This window comes from Dromiciops gliroides, chromosome 5 (assembly GCF_019393635.1).
Source record: "Dromiciops gliroides isolate mDroGli1 chromosome 5, mDroGli1.pri, whole genome shotgun sequence".
Classification (NCBI taxonomy): domain Eukaryota; kingdom Metazoa; phylum Chordata; class Mammalia; order Microbiotheria; family Microbiotheriidae; genus Dromiciops; species Dromiciops gliroides.
The window spans coordinates 17,947,184-17,967,559 of NC_057865.1; the positions used below are offsets into that span (position 1 = coordinate 17,947,184).

A 20,376-nucleotide genomic window follows, 5' to 3' on the forward strand; every position below is an offset into this window, starting at 1 on the left:
ACATAGCACTTGGAACAATTCTTCCTCAAATGTTTAGAGATGAATGACTACTTGGCTGTAGAACTTGGACAGTCCTATCAGGCTGGGTGTCAGAAGGTGTTAGAAGCACCCTTCAATGCAAACGAGGGAACAGACTTCCAGAGATCAGGTTTAACAAATTGATCAACAAGTGAAACTTCACAAAATGCACGTTAGCAAGAGGTAAAATATGAATGTCCCACCCCTAGGTAGGAAGGCCAACAGCCACAATATGAAAGCATGAGAGCACATGCCCCAGATACCTTCCAACCTTCAACGCAATCTCAACATTGACCTTGTTAATTTTCTGGTATTAATAAGAAACGTTTGTTTCCAAAGCCTGCCAATCTCGACATTTTAAAACCAACTATAAACGTTGGACAACTCCACAGATGGAGCCTTCCAACAAGCCCAGGGCCCAGCAATCCCTGACGCGCATTTCCCAGTCTCTGCTGGACCTTGATGGAGAGCCCAAATTCCAGAAGTAAGAAGCGTGTGAAGCCGGAAAATAAAAACCAAGAAAGGACATAGCCACTGTCCTGTCCACTACAAACACTGGACAGATGGTGACAAGAAAACAGAGCCACAGAACCAGTGAAAATGGGATCTGTGAACTAGCCAAGGTTCACAATGCTTGGTCTGGATAATAAATTCCTGAATCAATAGTGCATACATTATCCATTCATTTATATTTGAATATTTCCCCCCAAAAAAGTACTTCCTATAAATGTGATTTCCCATGACCCCTTGATAAATATTAATTAACTTTCCTGGTCCCAACAGCTATCGGTATTTAATAGAAACCCTCATTCCATCCACTTCCTTCATCTCAACCACGAGTAGTATTAAAAAAGCTTAAAAATCTTTTCTTAAATATGCAAGTAGTGGCAGGCAGACTATTTAAAGAGCTAACGCAACAGACATAACAGAAACAAATACAAAAGCGTCCAAAGGGAGTTGTGAGGGGCTGCTTGATAAAACGAATATTACTGTTAAAAACAAAATAAACCAACAAAAACACAAGAAAATTCCCCCTAGAGAAATAGGAAAACAATAATGCGCATGCTATTAATGTATTGTTCAAAGGAACCACTTGAAAGCTCCCTCATAACAAGCAGATACGTACTTGAGAATCCCTTTAGGTCCCGTGTAAACTTCTAATGCATTCTGGCTGGAAGGCAGCATGGTAATAATTCTGTCTGCTTTCTCTGCTACATCTGCTGGGGAAGGCACAACCTTTTAAAAAAAATATATATCAGTCATTATTTTAAATGGAAAACATGAACATAGCATTAGTCCTGTTTTAAAATTAAAGTTCAGGCAGTTTCTAGAACACAATTATGCACAATTTCAATTTCTTTGCCACAAGGTAATACCTAAGATAGATAGCTAAACACACATGCTTATTTTGAGATAAGCAAAAAACAAAACAAAACATCAAACCCATGACTTCACTATCTAAAAGACATATTCTTTCTATTTCTACAAATCCAGTTTCTATGGAATCAAAGTGTACTGTTTATTTTAAGAAGTGTGAAGGGAGCTACGCGGGAAAGGGCAAACCATAGTGATCTTGGGAACAGACACATGAATTCTCACGGGTTCCTCCGGCTTAATGCCTTAGGCTGCAGACTCATTGGTATATACTTTGGCTGGCTAAGAAAAACATTCTAACACGTCAGGCAGGGCAGCCCAGACACACTACTGACAATGTGGGCTTGTGGAAAGCAAAAGGAAACTGGAGGGGAGGGGGATGAAGGTATCCTTAAGGCAAGGCCTCTGGCCTGCTCCCTGCCACCCTCCATCCTCTTCCAGCAAACAGAACCCCAGAGAATGACACAAGAATAAGGTTTAAGGCAAGAACAACATGGAGGAAGAATCAGACCAAGGGAGAAGCATTTGCTGCCAAGACCCTGAGACCTATGGGGTGACTAACCATCCCTGGGTGTAAATGTGTTGGAATCAAAGAGTAGGCTATTCCCCCAACTGAACAGAAGCTTCTTGAAAATGAGAAATGGGTAGGCCTGTTTGGAGCACAGGACACATGAGAGGGAAGGAATAAAACTACAAAGGTATGCTGCAAGGAGACTGAGGGCCTTGAATGCCAAACTAAGAAGTCTGGAATTCATCATTTTGAACAGGCTGGTTTTCAAAGAGACAGAGGAACTAGAGACCAAATTGCCAACATTCACTGGATTATGGAAAAAGCGAGGGAGTTCTAGAAAAACATCTATTTCTGCTTCATTGACTACATTAAGCCTTTAACTGGGTGGATCACAACAAAACATGGCAAGTCCTCCAAGAGATGGGACGACCAGATCATCTTACTTGTCTCCTGAAGAACCTGTATGTGGATCCAAAAACAACAGTTAGAACTGAACATGGAACAAGTGATTGGTTTAAGACTGAATGAGGAATATAACAAGGCTGTGTACTATCATCTTATTTATTTAACACATACAGAGAACACCATATGAAATGTCAGGCTGGATGAATCGAAAGCCAGAACTAAGGCTGCTGGAAGAAATATCAACAGTTTCAGACATACAGAAGATACCTCTGATGACAGAAAGTGAAGAGGAATTAAGAAGCCTCTTGATGAAGGTGAAACAGGAGAGGATAAAAACTGTCTTGAAGCTTAACAGCAAAAAAACTAAGATCTTGGCAACTGGTCCCGTCACTTCCTGGCAAATGGGAGAGAAGAAATGGCAGCAGTATCAGATTTTATATTCTTGGCCTCAAAGATCACTGCAGAAAGTGGCTGCAGCCATGAAATTAAAAGACACTTACTCCAGGGGCAGCTAGTTGGTGCAGTGGATAAAGCACCGGCCCTGGATTCAGGAGGACCTGAGTTCAAATCTGACCTCAAACACTTGACACTTACTAGCTGTGTGACCCCAGGCAAGTCACTTAACTAACCCTCACTGCCCTGGGGGGCAGGGGGAAGACACTCCCTGGAAGGAAAGCTATGGAAAATCTGGACAGCATGCTAAAAAGCAGAGACATCACTTTGCTGACAAAGTTCCATATGATCAAAGCTACAGTTTTTCCAGTAGCAATGCATGGCTGTAAGAGTTGGATTGTAAAGTAAGCTGAATGCCAAAGAACAGACACTTTTGAACTGCAGTGCGAGAGAAAACTTTTCTGGGTCCCTTGGACAGCAAAGAGATCCAATCAGTCAATTCTTAGAGAAATTAATTCAGACTATTCACTGAAAGGTCAAATGCTGAAGCTGAAGGTTAAATCTTTTAGCCACATAATGAGAAGACAGGACTCACTGGAAAAGACCCTGATATCTGGAAAGATTGACGGCAGAAGGAAAAGGAGATTGCAGAGGATAAGATGGATAGTTAATGTCATGGAAACAATGAACATGATCTTGGACAGAGTTTGAGAGAGAGTTGAGGACAGAAGGGCCTGGCATGCTGGGATCCATGGAGCCACAGAGAACTGGACATGACTGAAGGACTGAAGAACAACTAGAGTGGAGTGACACAGTAAGGAAGATAAATGTGGTGCCTGGTGTATAAGATGAACTGGTCTACTGTTAGGCTAACATGGAGGGACTGTCTTATCCTGAGCTTAAAGCCTACTACCTGAGGGCACATTAGCATATTGTTATTCAAACTGTGAGTGAAATGGTCCCATTATCCCAGAAAGCAATGGGGAGTTTTTCTAAGAGAGTGACAAAAAAGTTTACATCCTTTGACCCAGAGATACCACTGTTAAACTCATACCCTAACAAGGTCAGAAATAAAAAAGGCTCATACACACTAAAATATTTACAGCAGCACTTTTTGTAGTAGAAACAATTAGATGTCCATCACTTGGAGAATGGCCAACAGATTATGGTGCATGAATATGATTGATTAATATTGCATTGTAAGAAATGATGAATATGAAGAATTCAGAAAGGCAAAGAAAGACTTATATGAATTGATGCAATGTGACATGAGAAGAACCAGGAAAACAATATGCCCAGTGACAATAACAATGGAAATGAAAAGAACCAAAAACACTGAAACTGAATGCTGTCAAATGATAAAGGCCAAACCCAGGCTCAAAAGAAGGGATACAAGAATGCATATCCCTCCCTTCTTTGTACAGATGGGGAGGGCTACAGGTGTGAAACACTGCATATAATGTTGAACTTGGTTAGTTTTGTTGAACTGGGTTTTTTTGTTATAAGGAATTGTCCTCTGAAAGGGGAAGGAGGAAAGTCATACTAGGAAAACAAAAGGTATCAATAAAGATTTTTTAAAAAGAAATGAGGGTGGGGCAGCTAATTGGCACAGTGAATAAAGCACTGGCCCTGGATTTGATACCTACTAGCTGTGTGACCCTGGGCAAGTCACATAACCCTCATTGCCCCACAAAAAAAAAAAAAAAAAAAAGAAAGAAAAAAAAGAAATAAGGAGCAGCTAGGTGTCACAGTGGATAAAGCACTGGCCCTGGATTCAGGAGGACCTGAGTTCAAATCTGGCCTCAGACACTTGACACTTACTAGCTGTGTGACCCTGGGCAAGTCACTTAACCCCAACTGCCTCACCAAAAAAAAAAAAAAAAAAAGAAAGAAATTAATAGCATGTAAAAACAAAGGGTATGGATTTTTTAATGATACCAGAATGGGCTTAAAGGCCCTTTGGTGGCCAACTTTAAGACTTATCTTAAATTTCTCAGTTTCTAAGTCCTTTTCACTCCCAACACCTTAACCAAAGCTAGATTACTAATCAAGGCAGGCGATGACCTCCCCATCCTCTGCCCAAAGGTCAGGTACCAGCCAGGCCAAAACTCCTCCTAGCTCCCCAACCTTCCTGACTCTGATGCCCTGAGCTTATCACTTTTAGGTGGAAGATAACCTGTGGCACATGTGAGAAGCAACAGCAGCATGACGTAAGGGACATCCTCAGTGTCACCCAGTCCCAAACAGCACTCCCTGGAACTCCAAGGAGTCCTGGCTCCCAGAGTGTGCAATGGTAAGTGTGACGTGTGGCTGGACAAGAGAAGAACCTGTTATAGGCTGGGGAGCCTGGTTCTGTTGCTTATTTCCTGAACCCCCCTCGGGGCCACAGTTCTTCCTCTGTAAAACAAAGGCGTCTAATTAGTTTTTGCTCTTCTCAGGCTAACAGACCACCTAGAAGCCGAGGTCCCAAAAGGCCGTCCGGGTCCAGAACACTAGCGCTCCTAAGATTCATAGATCCCACAGCAATGATTGATCCCTAAGGCTTGCTGACCCTGCAGAGCAGTGCTGAAGGCCTGCTGGGGTCAGAAGAAGATCACAGTACTCAGTCCTCTGAACGATAATCAAGAATGCTCCATGCCTCATCAACATGAATCAAAGTGTGCAGATCCCCCCAACTCAGACTCAACACCTTGGCATTGGGTGAAGCCTGGATGGAATTTTTTTTAATGGAAAACTGGGGAGAGAGCTGGCACAGTGGATAAAGCCTCAGGCCTAGAGTCAGGAAGACTTATCTTCCTGAGTCCAAATCTAGCCTCAGACACTTCCCAGGTGTGTGACCCTGACAAGTCACTTCCCTTTATTTGCCTCAGTTTCCTCACCTGTAAAATGAGGAGAAGGAAACAGCAAACCACTCCAGTATCTCTTCTAAGAAAACCCTAAATGGGGTGACAGAGAGTCAGACCCGACTGAAATGACTGACTAGGGAGAGAAGGGAGAGAAGGAGGAGAAGACGAGGAAGAGGGGATGGAGAGAAAGAAGAGGAAAAGTACAGGGAGGGGGAGTGAAGAAGGGAGGAGAAACTCTGACGCCAAACTATGGATTCCCTGCAAAGGCTGCTTTCCCAGACACTGTTTGGGATTCACTTTCACCGGCTAGATACTGGCCAACACCCTCAGCATGTGTGGAGCATGGAGGAGCTGGGAGGAGGGGGATGAGGACAGTCCAGAGTAAGAATTGTGCCAATGTGGTTCCAGCTCCTTCTTGGCTCCCAGAAGAATGGCCACACGAGCCAGGATCAGCTTGATGGGTAGATCACTAAAAGGGGACATCCCCTGTGCTTGGCTGGGGTTTATTTAGAAAAACGGGGCTGCCCTTTCTAGACAAAACAGCCACTTCAGCCAAGTTCAATGCTTTGACCACTAAACCACAGATTCCATGTAAGCCCAAAGGGGCCAAGAATTTGAAAGAGAAAGATGACTGTGCACTCATTAAACTTCCCGCTCCACTGTTTTCCAATCACTAAAAGGACTGATGTCCACCACGGCTTCAGAACTACACAGCACTTGGAACATTGCAAAACCTCCCTGCCAACATCTTGAAGCATTTGGCCAAAATGGTGGAGCCTACTAGGCCAAAGACTTTTAAAGTTCTCATTTTACAAGACCCGAGAGGCTGCCAGATTAAAACCCACGAGAATTACTTAACCAAACATTTTTAACCTTACAACTTGAGAACAACAAAATGGTTTCCAAGTTTTTTAAAGGGAAACCAAACTGAAGGAGAATCTAAGCTTAACTGGGCCAGAAAACTCACCCAGAAGGGCCTCCATACTTTCCTGACCCTCAGGGACAAAGAGCAGAAGCTTTGTGGAAAGCCCATGCCCTAAAACCAGGCTTAGTCCTTTGGGACTGGACCTTAAAAGGAACCATCAGCATCTCCCAAAAACCAAAGTAAGCAGGGGAAATGAACATTTTATTATTATTATTATTATTATTATTATTCTTTTGTGGGGCAAAGCTCAGGATGTCACTTTTTGTCCTTGTAGTCTCTTGCCATCTCCAAATACTCTATGCAGAATCAAGTTGAGGTTTAACACTAGCTTCTTCTTTTTTTTTTTTTTGTGGGAAAATGAGGGTTAAGTGACTCGCCCAGGGTCACACAGCTAGTAAGTGTCAAGTGTCTGAGGCTAGATTTGAACTCAGGTCCTCCTGAATCGAGGGCTGGTCCTTTATCCACTGCGCCACCTAGCTGCCCCCGGAAATGAACATTTTAAACAAAAAGACTCCCAAACAGTTCTCCTGGTTTGGTTTTAAGTTGTAATCATTCCTCTTTTAGACATTTTAAAATCTGTTTGCAGTTCTTGTCCAATGTCCTTGGAAGTTGTTGCCAGCCATAAAAAAAAAAAGATAAGGACACTGGAAAAATATATTATTACTATAGGCCTTTCTCCCCACCATCCACTTGATGCACACACAACTTCTGGCTTTGTGATGGCTAGTTCAGGCAACCTTCCACATCTGGCTTAGGGTCCTGAGCCACCTACATTGTAGAAGAGTCAGTGACATCTAATAGCTGAAGAGAAGCTTGTGGGTATAAAACACACACAACTTTCCAAGTCAGCGATGTCTGCCCTTTGGGCTAGTTATTTTGTCTCTCTTTTCTCTGCCTTCCAACCACTCATTATTTCAGCCCTCCATGGGCCCTGACTCTGGTTCCCCCGCCCAGAGAAGCTTGTCTTTCCTGGTCTTCAGTTCACTCAGTGACTTTTCATAGAGGTTTTAGTCTGGTGTGTCCTTGTACTGTGGTATAGAAGCCCTACTCTTGAGGACCATCCGATTTAGCACTGTTCAAAGTGGGGAAAGATGGACCAAAGTTACATTTTGGTGACAGGGGTTGTTAAGCTGAAATAAAAAGTCTACAAAACACCCTAAAAATAAATAATAAAATAAAATAAAATGTCTAATCACATTTTAACATGGAAATAAACATATCATTGGGAAGTTATACTCTCAACAAGGATCAAAGAAAAACATTTATATCAACCATAAATGATTACAGAATCAAAGACTCTGAGAGTCAGAAGGGACCTCAGGGCCATTTGGCACAACCCAGACAAGAAAAGGAATATTCACTGTAACAGGCTCAACAGGAGGCCATTAGGCCTCAGTCTGAAGACCTCCAAGGAGGAAGGACTCACCACCTCTCAAGGGAGCTCGCTGCAGTTCTACAGAACTCAACTGGTTATAGAGTCTTTTCTGATATCAAGTCTAAGTTTAGTTCTTTGTCCTTTCCACCCAGTGTCCATTCTTCTACCCGTGGGGGCCAAACAGACAAGGCTAATTCCTGCTCTGCGTGACATTCTTACAGATACCCGAAAATAACTATCATGTGGATGTAAAGTGTTTTGTATGCCTTAAAGCTATTACTATTATTACTATTACAGAAAAAAAATCATTGTTCTCTTCTAGGTCAGATAGAAATGCCTTGGGACACATCTACTGTTTTTATTTAATAGTTAACAGTCATATGTGTGTGTCTATGTGTAGGGACGTATGTAATCTATTATATATCATAATATTACATATAGATGGATATATTATAGGTAAATAAAATGATGCCTTTGGAACAATGCCAATAGCAGAAAGGACATTGGGAATAATATAGATACTTCATCATATTTGTATTTTGGCAAAGCAACATCTAGTAAATCCTTGGTTTTGAGTTTCAATGTATCAGTGTTCTAAGTGGGTAATTGTGGGTAGTTCAATCTGTCACAATATTGCAGTTCTAGTACAATTTATTGATTGAGTTCTCAAGGCTATTTTGAGGTCTGTAAGGGGATTTGTTGTCTATTAGTTTACAAAAGACACTGAGCTTCTGACATATCATTCTAGGCATCATATGACATCTTGCTAGGAATTCAGTAGGTGCTAAATTTTTGTAGCCTGCAATGGTGTGCTGCATGGTTAAATCGTTTTCTTTCATTATATAGATTTATCATTAAATCTGGTCCCTTTAAGGATGACCCTTCTGTAATTTCTAGTGGGGATGGCCAGGTCTTGAATTGCTACCATAAACCTCTCTATTTCCATGAACAAATCTGCATGGCTCAACTATTTTTTCTAGGCTTCTTTGTCACCATATTGTTGCCTGAGTTAATGTTAATGATGTCCATGGACAGCATCTTGATCCCCTTCTTCAGTCTTAGCTATTTTATCAGCTCCACATGGAGGTAAACAACTTGTTACAGTCAACAAATCCAGTATCATGTCATCAGCCTTTATTACTTACTATGATTATTACGTGTCCTCAGTAGAATGCGAGGGCTGTCTTATTTTTGCCTTCCTATCCCCAGCCCCTTCTAAAAACCTCGCACATAAGCACCAATAATTGACAAAAAAGACTTTATATCAATCTAATTTAACAAGACAGAGGGCAGAAGAAAGGCAGTGACTCACCTGAGTTCTCCCCAAGACCCCTCCAAATACCTTCAGATAATGCCATAAGAATTTCTGGAGCAGCAGAACCCACAAAAGGACGGCGTGAAATAGCTTTCCAGCCAAAGACAACTTAGAAGGTCGGCAGGTGTCACACCCAGGTGAGGGTGGAGTGCGGTCCAGCACACACTAGACCCCAGCACACCAGAAGCAGGCCTTGGGAGCCACTGAATGAGCAGCAGCAGTGGCTGCTTCTGGAACTCAGCCTTGGGATTGTCACCCAGGACTGCCACCTGGCTCTGAGTATGGGCAAAGTAGCAAAAAGATCCCTTTAACCTCTTTCTGGGTGACAGTCCCAAGGCAGGGGAGGAGCACTAGCATACCAGAACTTGCAACCTCAGTGGAGCAGGCAGCCTGATCACAGTTCCGGGATAGAAAAGAGTACTTGTGTTTACTCACAGACTAGAACAGAGGCCAGAGAGCAGTCAATATACCTCTCCTTAGATCATACCACCTTGGAAGAACTGAAAACTTAAAGGTCCCTAGAAATATCTCTGAAAACAGATGCACAAACCCCTGATGTTTGGGACAGTGTGCTCTCCACCCTAGAGGCAGAGCCCTACTTTAACAAAGAGCTAAAAGTCAAGAAATAGACTGAGAAAAAGAGCAAACAAAAAAAAAGTTCTGACTATAGAAATTTACCATGGTGACAACAAAGATCAAAACACACCCCCAGAAGAAGATAAAGTCAAAGTTCCTACATCCAAAGGCTCCAAGAAAAATATCAATTAGTTTCAGGCCATAAAGGGGCTCAAAAAGGACTTTGAAAATAAAGTAAGATTGGTAGAGGGCAAATGGAAAAATAAATGAGAGTGATGAAAGAAAATCATGGGGGGGAAAGTCAGCAGCTTGGTAAAAGAAACACAAAAAAATTATTGAAGAAAATAACACCTTAAAAAACAGACTAGGCCAAATGGTAAAAGAGGTACAAAAAGTCAATGAAGAAAAGAATGCCTTGAAAAGCTGAATGGGCCAAATGGAAAAGGATGTACAAAAGTTCACTAAAGAAAATAACTCCTTAAAAATTAGAATTGAGCAAATGGAAGCTAATGACTTTATGAGAAATCAAGAAATAATAAAACAAAACCAAAAGAATGCAAAAAATAGAAGACAATGTGAAATATTTCACTGAAAAAACAACTGACCTGGAAAACAGATCCAGGAAAAATAATTTTAAAATTATTGGACTACCTGAAAGTCACAATAAAAAAAAAGAGTCTAGATATCATTTTCCAAAAAATTGTGGCACAGGAGCAGTTAGGTGGTCCAGTGGATAAAGCACCATCCCTGGATTCAGGAGGACCTGAGTTCAAATCCGGTCTCAGAAACTTGACACTTACTAGCTGTGTGACCCTGGGCAAGTCACTTAACCCTCACTGCCCCACAAAAAGAAAGAGAAAGAGAGAGAGAAAGAGGGAGGGAGAAGGAGGAGAGAGAGAGAGAAAGAAAAAGAAATTATCACAGAAAACTGTCCTGATATTCTAGAAACAAAGGGTAAAATAGAAACTGAAAGAATCCACCGATCTCCTCCTGAAAGAGACCCCAAAATGAAAACTCCCAGGAATATTATATCCAAATTCCAGAGCTCCCAGGTCAAGGAGAAAATATTGCAAGCAACCAGAAAGAAACAATTCAAGATTTGTAGGGCCACAGTCAGGATAACACAAGATTTTGCAGCTTCTACATTAAAGGTTCACAGAACTTGGAATATGATATTCCAGAGGGTAAAAGAACAGGAATTATAACCAAGAATCACCTACCCAGCAAAACTGATAACAATCCTTAAGGAGAAAAAAATGGGCATTCAATGAAAGATAGGACTTTCAGGAATTCTTGATGAAAAAACCTGAGCTAAATAGAAAATTTTACTTTCAAATACAAGACTCGAGAAAAACATAAAAAGGTAAACAGAAAAAGAAATAATAAGGGATTTTAAAAGATTAAACTGTTTAATTCCTACATGATACTTATAAAAACTTTGTAATTATGAGGGCAATTGAATGGAGTATATATAGACAGAGGACAGAGGTGTGAGTTGAATATGAAGGGATAACATGTAAAAAAATAATAATTTGACAAGATAGCAGAGTAATCAGCTGTGTAGAATTATGTTTCATATAAGACTATGAGACCATATATTAATTGTATCACCTAGCACCACAGCTTAAGGACATCAATAAGCTAGAAAGTGTCCACAAGAAAGCAACCAAAATGGTCACATCTAGAATGTGTTATATGAGGACTGATTGAAAGAACTGGGAACGTTATACCCAGAGAAGAGACAGCTTTGAGGGGCATAACCATGGTGTTCCTGTATTTCAAAGGCTTTCAGAATTATTCTGTTTGGCTCCAGAGGAAAGAACCCAAGTAATGAGCAGAAGCTGAAAACAGGCCAATTAAAGCTGAAATCAAGTAATTTCCCAATTGATAAATAGTCAAAGGATATGAACAAGCAGTTTTCAGACAAAGAAATCAAAAATATTTACAGTCATATGCAAAAATGCTCTAGATCACTATTGATCAGAGAAATGCAAATTAAAACAATTCTAAAGTATCACCTCACACCTATCAGAAAGGCAAATATAGCAAAAATTGAAAATATTGGATGTCGGAGGGGATGTGGAAAGGCTAGGACAACAACCCACTGTTGGTGGAGTTGTGAAAAGATCCAACCATTCTGAAGAACAATTTGGAACTATGCTCAAAGGGCTATAAAACTGTGCATACCCTTTGATCCAGAAATATCACTAGTAGGTTTATATCCCAAAGACATCCCCAAAAAGAGAGAAAGACTTATTTGTACAAAAATATTTCTAGCAGCAACTTTTGTGGTGGCTAAGAATTGGAAATCAAAAGAATACCCATCAAATGGGGAATGGCTAAACAAGCTGTGGTATATGGCTGTGATGGAATATTATTGTGCTATAAGAAATGACAAACAGGATGATTTCAGAAAGGCCTGGAAAGACTTGTATGAACTGATATATAGCAAAGTGAGCAGAACCAGGAGAACACTGTGCACAGTGACAGCAGAACTGTTTGATGAAGAACTGTGAATGACTATTTTCAGTAATGCTAACAATTTTCAGTAAAACCAAGACAATCCCAAAAGGACTAATGATGAAGCATACTATCCACCTCCAAAGAAAGAACTGATATTGATGGAACACAGACTGAAGCAGGCGATTTTTCACTTTCTTTCATTTTTTTCTTTTATTCAAGGTTTCTGATACAAAATGAATAATGTGGTCATGTTATACATAACTGCACATGTATATCTGATTGCTTACCCCTGGGGGGAAGAGGGGAGAAGGGAGGGAAGGAGGGATAGCATTCAGAATTCAAAACTTTAAACAAAAATGTTTATTATTTTTTTATAAAAGTAACCCTAATTCATGCATCTCCTTTAAAAAGTAGGCCCTAGGGAACCCACTAGACCCCAGATTCTCTTTCTACCCCAGATTGGGGGGGGGGTTGCTTTAGATAATCTTAATTATATAAATATAAACAGGGTCCACCTGGAGTGTCACCTGGGAACATACTTCACATCTCCACAAAGAAGAAAAAGCCCCCTCAACTGCCAAGTGAGTAACAAAAAATACCTCTCAAATACAGGATGAGTTTATTTCATTCAACAGCGCATACAAAACATGAAGGCATTTCAACAATGCCCCATTAAGACAACTCTCTTTCCCCTTTGGTGACTCCCACCTCACCAGAAATCAGTTCTCCAAACTAAATGCCAGCTTATACTTGGGGTTTCCCTGCAGGAAAAAAAGGCACCCGGCATCTAGAAAATCAATGCTTTCCTATGTAGGCCCTCAACTTCCAAGAGCCTGTGTTTCCAAGTTCTAGTATCAACCTCTGCTTGAAGGCCCCTTGAAAGGGGGGAGCACAGTCAGACGGACACTTTGGCAGCTGTGTTGGCACTAGATCGGAATGTGAAAAGAGACTTAGTCCAGATGAGAGGTGACAAGGGTCTGGACTAGGGTGACAGATGGCTGGATGAGCAGAGAGACAGGGACATATACAAAAGAAGCTGTGAAATGAAAAGACACGCTAACCATGTAGAGAGAAGAATAAGTGGAGGATGACACAGCTTACAAACCAGGACGATTGGGCGGGTGGTGCTGTTCCTGCTTCAATCATGTAACAGAGAGGGTGAACAACGGTGTTCAGAGAGTCCAGGCACCTGAGGGCTCCAGCTCCAGGCCCTCTTAACCATGAGCTGCACTATGCCAGTCAAGCCAGTCACCTGTGAAGGCCCAACCTATTCATATATAATAATGAAAGGGTCACACCGTGTGACCTCCACGGTGCCTCCCACCAACACTACAATGCTGAGAATTAGGGATCATCCACAGTTCAAAGATGAGGCAGCATTTGATTATGTAACAGGGAAAGCTATGGACACAATGACCCAAAGGAAATCGCAGCTGAGAAAGCCACCAGAGTTAAGTGTTTATCATCAGAGCTGTGCTGGATTTGATTTTCTACTGAAGGTGCTTTTCCACTTAAAGCACCAAATGAATGGGAATGATAATCTTGGGATTATTGATGAATATAGCTTCACCACCTCTATTTTGGGGGAATCATCAAGTCCTGCAGATCGCTAAACCAAAAACACAGATGCAAAGTCCAAACCAATTAAAAGAAAGATCATGTTGCTCTAATAGTTTTGCTCTACCGATACTAAATATTTAGGATTTGATAAACACTACAAAATATGAAGTCAATCTTGTAAAGCAGCAAGGAGCCCTTAAAAGATCTCATCTAGTTTGTAAATATTTAGGCGATAAGCTAGTAAAAAATACATTAATTTACTTTCATTTGAGTCTATTCAGATGGCTGTCTGTATCCATATTTATATAAAAAGTCATAAATCTAATCTATCATCAAAGGTTAAGCGAAAGATCAGGTTCTATCCATTTTTTTCTCAAAACCTCATTTAGTCCTACAGACTTGTAGATACCACGCCCTCTTTGTGGCATTATCTGTAGAATGGGAGAACAAAGGAAGGCCTTGTGTCCTGGCCGGATAAGAGCACAATTAGAGAAACGTCTCAAACAACCACCTGCCCCCCCCTGTCTCCTCTTGGTCAGATCACACTGACATGAGGATGTTCGGTTCTGCAGGGAACATTTCATAAAAAACGACGAAAAGTCGGTAAGGAAAGTTCTTCCAAAAGAGAACAACCAACATGGGGGGGAAGCCCTAGAGATTGTGCTGTATGCTTACCATTCAAAGAAACGGTTTAACTATAAGACAAGACTTAAAGGGACCATGATAGGTCTCTTCAAATATGTAAAATAGACTTGCCCTTCTTGCCACTGGGGAACAGAACTGGCAATGAGAAGAAGTTGCAAGGGCAGAAAGAAGCTTAACGTGAGGGAAAACATCCTAAGAATTAGAGGTATCCAAAATGGAACAGACAGCTCCAAGAAGCTGTGAGTTTACCCCTGTTGGGTCCTCAAGCCAAGGCCAAACGATGGCTTAGATGTGTATTTTAGAGCAGGGACTTATTCAGGTACTGGATGGTCTGAAGCGGAACCATTAGTGTCTCCTCCCCACTCAGAGCTCCTAAGTCATCCCCACTGATAAGAATCCCCAGATATTTGAGGCTGTGTATCCTGCCACTGGCTCTGAAGGAGAGAGTGAGGCTGGTGACCTTGCACAGCTCTCCCTCACTTCAATCCAATTCACTGCAAGTCATGGCATCACCTCCCAATGTCATGGTCCTCCTTGAGAATGAAGGACAAACAACAGATAGACACCACAAGCCTAGTTCAAGCCCCCTTTACACGGTCTTTCCTGATCCCCTAGTTCTTAAGGCTCTCTCCTCTGTCGAAATATACTGTACATATTTATTATCTATGTATGATTCCGCTCAGCACTAAGGCGGCCCAGGGCATCGAGCATGGGATCCAGGGTTAGGAAACCATCACTCATTCACTAGCTGAGTGACCTGAGCCAATGGCTTCTCCTGTCTGCCTCAGGTTCTTCATCTGTAAAATGGGGATACCACCTCACAGGGTGGTTATGAGGACCCTTCAGATGCTCCAGAAATTCTGGTGACTCATTGTTGCCTTGTTGTTGTTGTTGTATTCCAGCACTTGAGGGCAGGGACTGTTTTCAGACTGCTTTTGTGGTAAAAAACGGAAGTTTTAACTGAAATTTAAGAGTTGAATGCATACGACTGAAGCGGTTTTTGAAGGACCACCCTTTTGGGGAGGAGATCGTGACGAAGAGTACGGCCAAGCACGCGATACTTCCGGGACGCCAGCTTAAAACTGAGGGGTAGAACGGAAGTGCTGGCTTGGCTCGCACACTCTGGCTTCTGAGTTTAGCGGTGATGGCACGTTCTGGTGATCGGCTCTGGTTCTCAGCCTGAGAGGCAGTTTGGGGATTCGGTGAGTTTTATCAAAGAATATAGACCAAGCTTAGATCTAAGACTATTCATTTTGTATTTCTACTCTCCTATTTCCCTAATCAGTATCACCTGTGTGTTGCCCAAACAATGAAAGCTAATCCCTCTCTGATGAAAGCTCAGAAGCTTCTTTTCTTACTGGTCTGGGAGATACATAAAGGAAAAAGTTAAAGGGGAAGTTTAATGATCTTATATCCAATTTTAAATCTCACACTTTTGTATCCCCAGTGTCAACTGTATGTCCTTTTGTTGTTCCATTGTTTTCATTCCTGTTTTGTGAACTTCAGCTCATTTTACAGAAGAGGAAACTGAGGCAAACAGGGTTACGTGACCTACTCAGGATCACACAGCTAGTAAATGTCTGAGGCTAGATTTGAACTTCCTGACTCCAGGCCTGACCACCTCTTAAAGCCTGCTCAAAACAGCTCTAAAATAAGGACAAAGGTCATTTGGCCAAATCTGGGGAAGGGGAAGGCCAATCACCTGGAGCTGCAAAGATGCTCCCTCCCAATTTCTATTTCATTATAGAAATCTCCTCTCTAGCACAAGTCTCAGCTATGGAGCCAGAGGACTCATTACATAATGAGGGGTAAAACATCTCTACTACACCAGATTTAAAATTTTACTAGGCACATGTCTCATCCAGATGCCCCTGCTCATTCAAATACATATTCATTTTAAGACATAAACATTTGGAAAGACTATAGTTCTACAACACACACACACACACACACACACACACACACACAAACACACACACACACATAATTACTTTACCTGTCCCCCATCCTGGAAATCTTTGCACGCTTCTGGGAATACATCATAAATAACAAGAGGGTATCCATGTTTGATGAGATTTTTGGCCATTGGATTTCCCATGTTGCCCAGTCCAATGAATCCAACTGGAGTCTTGGAAGCCATTGACCTAGAACACACTGATTTCAATACAATATTTTCAATCAGGATGAAAAAATGATTTTTTAAAACTTCAAATGACTTTTAAATTTCAAATTTTTAGCAAAAACACCCATAAAGATTGTTTTTAGATTTTAAAACTTATAAATATCAGTAAAGGAATGAGTAACATAATTTCTAATGATCCTACATTCTTTATCATTAGCCAGTATCTCCTCTAGGAGAAAATGAACTGCTTATGTCTTGTTTTCTACATCCATTCCTTCTGTCTCCCATTTTTAGAAACAGATTTGGTAATGCCACTAAAAAGTCCTGCTTTTTATGAAGTCTACATCTGTACAAATCAAAGCCTGAACAATGAGTTTCTTCCCAAACTCTCACCTCTAACAGAGCGGGAGAGCATTCTGATTTCTGTTCAGGGAAAAGCAGACTAACTCTCAGGTTTCTGTTCAAAGTTAACTAGTTTCCAAACAAGCTCATTTTCATCCAATTGGATTAAAATTTCAAGACAATAATATCTGAATCTTATCACTAGTTCCTTGATATCTCCCTTTTGGTACCATTTACCACAGGGACATCTTTTACTATTTTAGTTTTTCAAACTATGTGAAAATCCCTTTTTTTATTAGTTAAGACTATCTTAAGACACCAGGAAAGCTTCCTAGTTAAAGGGATACCACAGAGAAAAGCCTTGCAATAGGAATCCTTGCCTCTTTTCCCACCAGACTCTCCCAGCCCATGATTTCATCAGTGTCAGGAGCTCAAGGGTAGAAATCTCCTCTCCCTCACCAGTACCCAAAGTCACAATGGACTCAGGCATTTCTGACTCCAGGAAGCTAGATGGCACAGTGGATCGAGTGCCAGAGTAGACTCAGGAAGACCCGAGTTCAAATTCGGCCTCGGATGCTTACCACCAGCTATGTGACTCTGGGCAAGTCACTTCACCTTGTTTGCTTCAGTTTCTTCATCTGTCAAATGAGCTGGAGAAGGAAAAGGCAAACCCCCTCCAGCACCTCTGTCATGAAGAGCCCCAGAGGGGGTCACAACAAGTTGGGCATGACTGAAGCGACTGAACAACAATGTTTCTGACTCCAAAGACAGACCCCGACCCAGGAGGCCACCAATCCTAACGTTCAGAAGCCCCCAGCTCTTTTACAACAAGTACCACAGTTTCGTGGATCAAGAGCCACCCTAGAGTCAAGAAGAACTAAGTTCAAGGCCCATGACAGACCTAAAGGCTGTACGCGTTCCTGGACAAATCACTTAAATTCTTATTTCCCCAAGCCCAAAGTAGCCAAATCACAGGATCAGGGGGGAAAAATCAAATGTGGTTTTTTTCTCTATTTATAAACAAATCGCCTAGCCAAATAAAATGTCTGCCTTGCCTTTAAAACTAGGCCTGTGGTTACCCTAAAGTCAAGAGATTCAGATTTCAGCACTGGCTCTGCCACTCACTTAGTACATGACCTTAGACGAGTCACTTCACCACTCCAAGACTCATTTTGCTCATTTAGAAAAGAACAGGCTTACTTATAGGTTCACTCAGAATATATGGCTCAGCACCTAAGAGAAGTCGTGGAGAACTTCCATGGATGGCACAGAAAACAAGCCAGATGAAATACTAACAACATGCTCCTTTCAAGTTCACAGAGCCAATGAGGCCGACGGAGCAGGAAAAGAAAGGTTTGAGGACTGACGTCAAAAATTAAAATAAAGGGGGGCAGCTAAGTGGTGCAGTGGATAGGGCACTGGCCCTGGATTCAGGAGGACCTGAGTTCAAATTCAACCTCAGACATATAAGGGGCTAAAATTCTAGCTAGTCTGTCTAAAATATCTATAATGAGTGGTTGCCAATAAATTATAAGCTTTAGCAATAGTTTGGACTTTTAAGCATTTATTAAGGAGAATAAGAATTTGGTGAAGAGAGAAAGACCTAGCTAGATTCATCTATCTATCAAAGGGAGAACGCATTTTTAGCTCCACTCTCCACCACAGTCCTCATGAAAACGAGTGAGAGCACCAGCCTCACCCCCTCTTCCTCCCACAAGCAAACGTCACTTCCTGATGCCAAAGAAAAGCCACATGTCTTGCCCTCAGGCACCTTCTCATAGCGGAGCTTTCCTACAGTAAGTCTCCAGCAGGTGGCATCATTCCAATCATTACAGACACTTGACACTTCCTAGCTGTGTGACCCTGGGCAAGTCACTTAACCCTCATTGCTCCACCAAAATAATTTTAATTAATTAATTAAAATAAAAACCTCCCCCTATAAGGCTGGTCTCTGGAATGGACATTACTGAAGGAGAATGTAAGAAAGATATGTCAAGCACCCCCTTTGCACAAAGTTCTACTTTGAGCTCAACACTGGGACCACAAAGATGAAATAACCCACAGTCGTGGCACCACAGGACTTTAGGATCTAATCACTGAGATAAGACCCACACATCCTTAAACAAACTGTATAATTGCATTACAAATTAGGGTTCATAAACAAATCATGAGTTCAAAGAGAAGGACCGAAATGGTATGAAAAATCTGGGGGAGAGAAAGCCCTATCAGCTGAAGGAGGCAGGGGAGCTTGAGGACGTCCAAAAAGCAGGGGAAGGTCTCACCAGGTGGAAAAACAGGGGGTGGGAGGTGCTCTATCTCAAGAATGAGGATGGTGTGACAGAAGGTTCAGAACTGAGAAAATGTGAGATAAGACTGGAGAAACATGGTAGAAACAAGAATGTGGGGGGCCCTAAATATCAGGATAAGCTGACAGCTCTAATTAATTCACAATGGGGACCCCCGTATTTAATCGTTTTTTGGAGCAGATAAGTGACGTGTTCAGAGCCATCAACAAGCTATGGGCATGTCAGTGAAGGCTGGATTGGAGCAGGGGTTCTTAAACTGGAGGCCACGGTCCATGGAGACTGTGAACTTGGATGGGGAAAATAATTAAATGTTTCGTTTTAACTGCCTCTAACTGAAATTTAGTATTTCATTCAACTGAATTTTTAAAAACCTGAGAAGGGGTCCGTAGGCTTCAGCAGATTGCCAAAAGGGGTGCAATCACACCAAAAGGGGCTAAGACCCTCTGAATTAGAGAAAAGAGGGGTAAGGGTGAAAGATTGTGGGCTCAGGGCCTACAGTGGGAGAGAACTTCAGAAATCACTTTGTCTAACCTCCTTAGTCACAGATTAGAGAGTGAAAGCCCAGAAGCCAAGGGACCTGCCCCAAGATGCTGAGGAAACAAATCGGGGATCCCAATCAAAGCCAATGAAGCCCAAAGCATAACTTTCTTCTCCACCATGCCTCAGACTGGTCAAGAGGCTTCTACTGCCTACAAAGGGCTTCAGAAGTTAGCATAACTGCGGAAGATGGAATTCATGGTGGAGAATTCTCTTCCGTTAATCATTCATTCACCAGTCTGCTAAAAAGAGGGGATAGAAGGGACAGTGGATAGAGCACTGGCCCTGGATTCAGGAGGACCCGAGTTCAAATCTAGCCTCAGACACTTGATACTTACTAGCTGTGTGACCCTGGGTAAGCCACTTAACCCCAATTGCCTCACCAAAAAAAAAAAGGGACAAAAGCATTTAGTAAGCCCTGCCTTTGTGCAAGGATACAGTAAGGGAGACACTTGATCTATTTCCCAGGTAATACAGGGATAACTAACCCTTCAAACACTCCAGTCCTTTTTGCTTCAGCCCTTGGTGAAATTCTGATAAAATAGACAAATACACTTTTCAACTTAGTAAACACAACTTCATCTTTCTCTCTTGACTCAGGCCATCATGGTGCCTCACATTCACCACATAAATGTCAATTGTTGCCGCACAAGACGGCACCAG

The 20,376-nt window shown here is 41.8% G+C and overlaps 1 protein-coding gene across 1 annotated transcript in view; it reads right to left on the reverse strand.

The window, feature by feature from the left end:
* HIBADH (3-hydroxyisobutyrate dehydrogenase) overlaps positions 1-20,376 on the reverse strand; it is a 160,193-nt gene that overhangs the window by 134,773 nt on the left and 5,044 nt on the right. Inside the window, exons 2-3 of the mRNA XM_043968053.1 lie at positions 16,403-16,560; positions 1,145-1,254 (exon numbers count right to left, since the gene is read on the reverse strand). Of these exons, the coding sequence (XP_043823988.1) occupies positions 1,145-1,254; positions 16,403-16,560 (268 nt within the window). The remainder of the gene's footprint in view (positions 1-1,144; positions 1,255-16,402; positions 16,561-20,376) is intronic.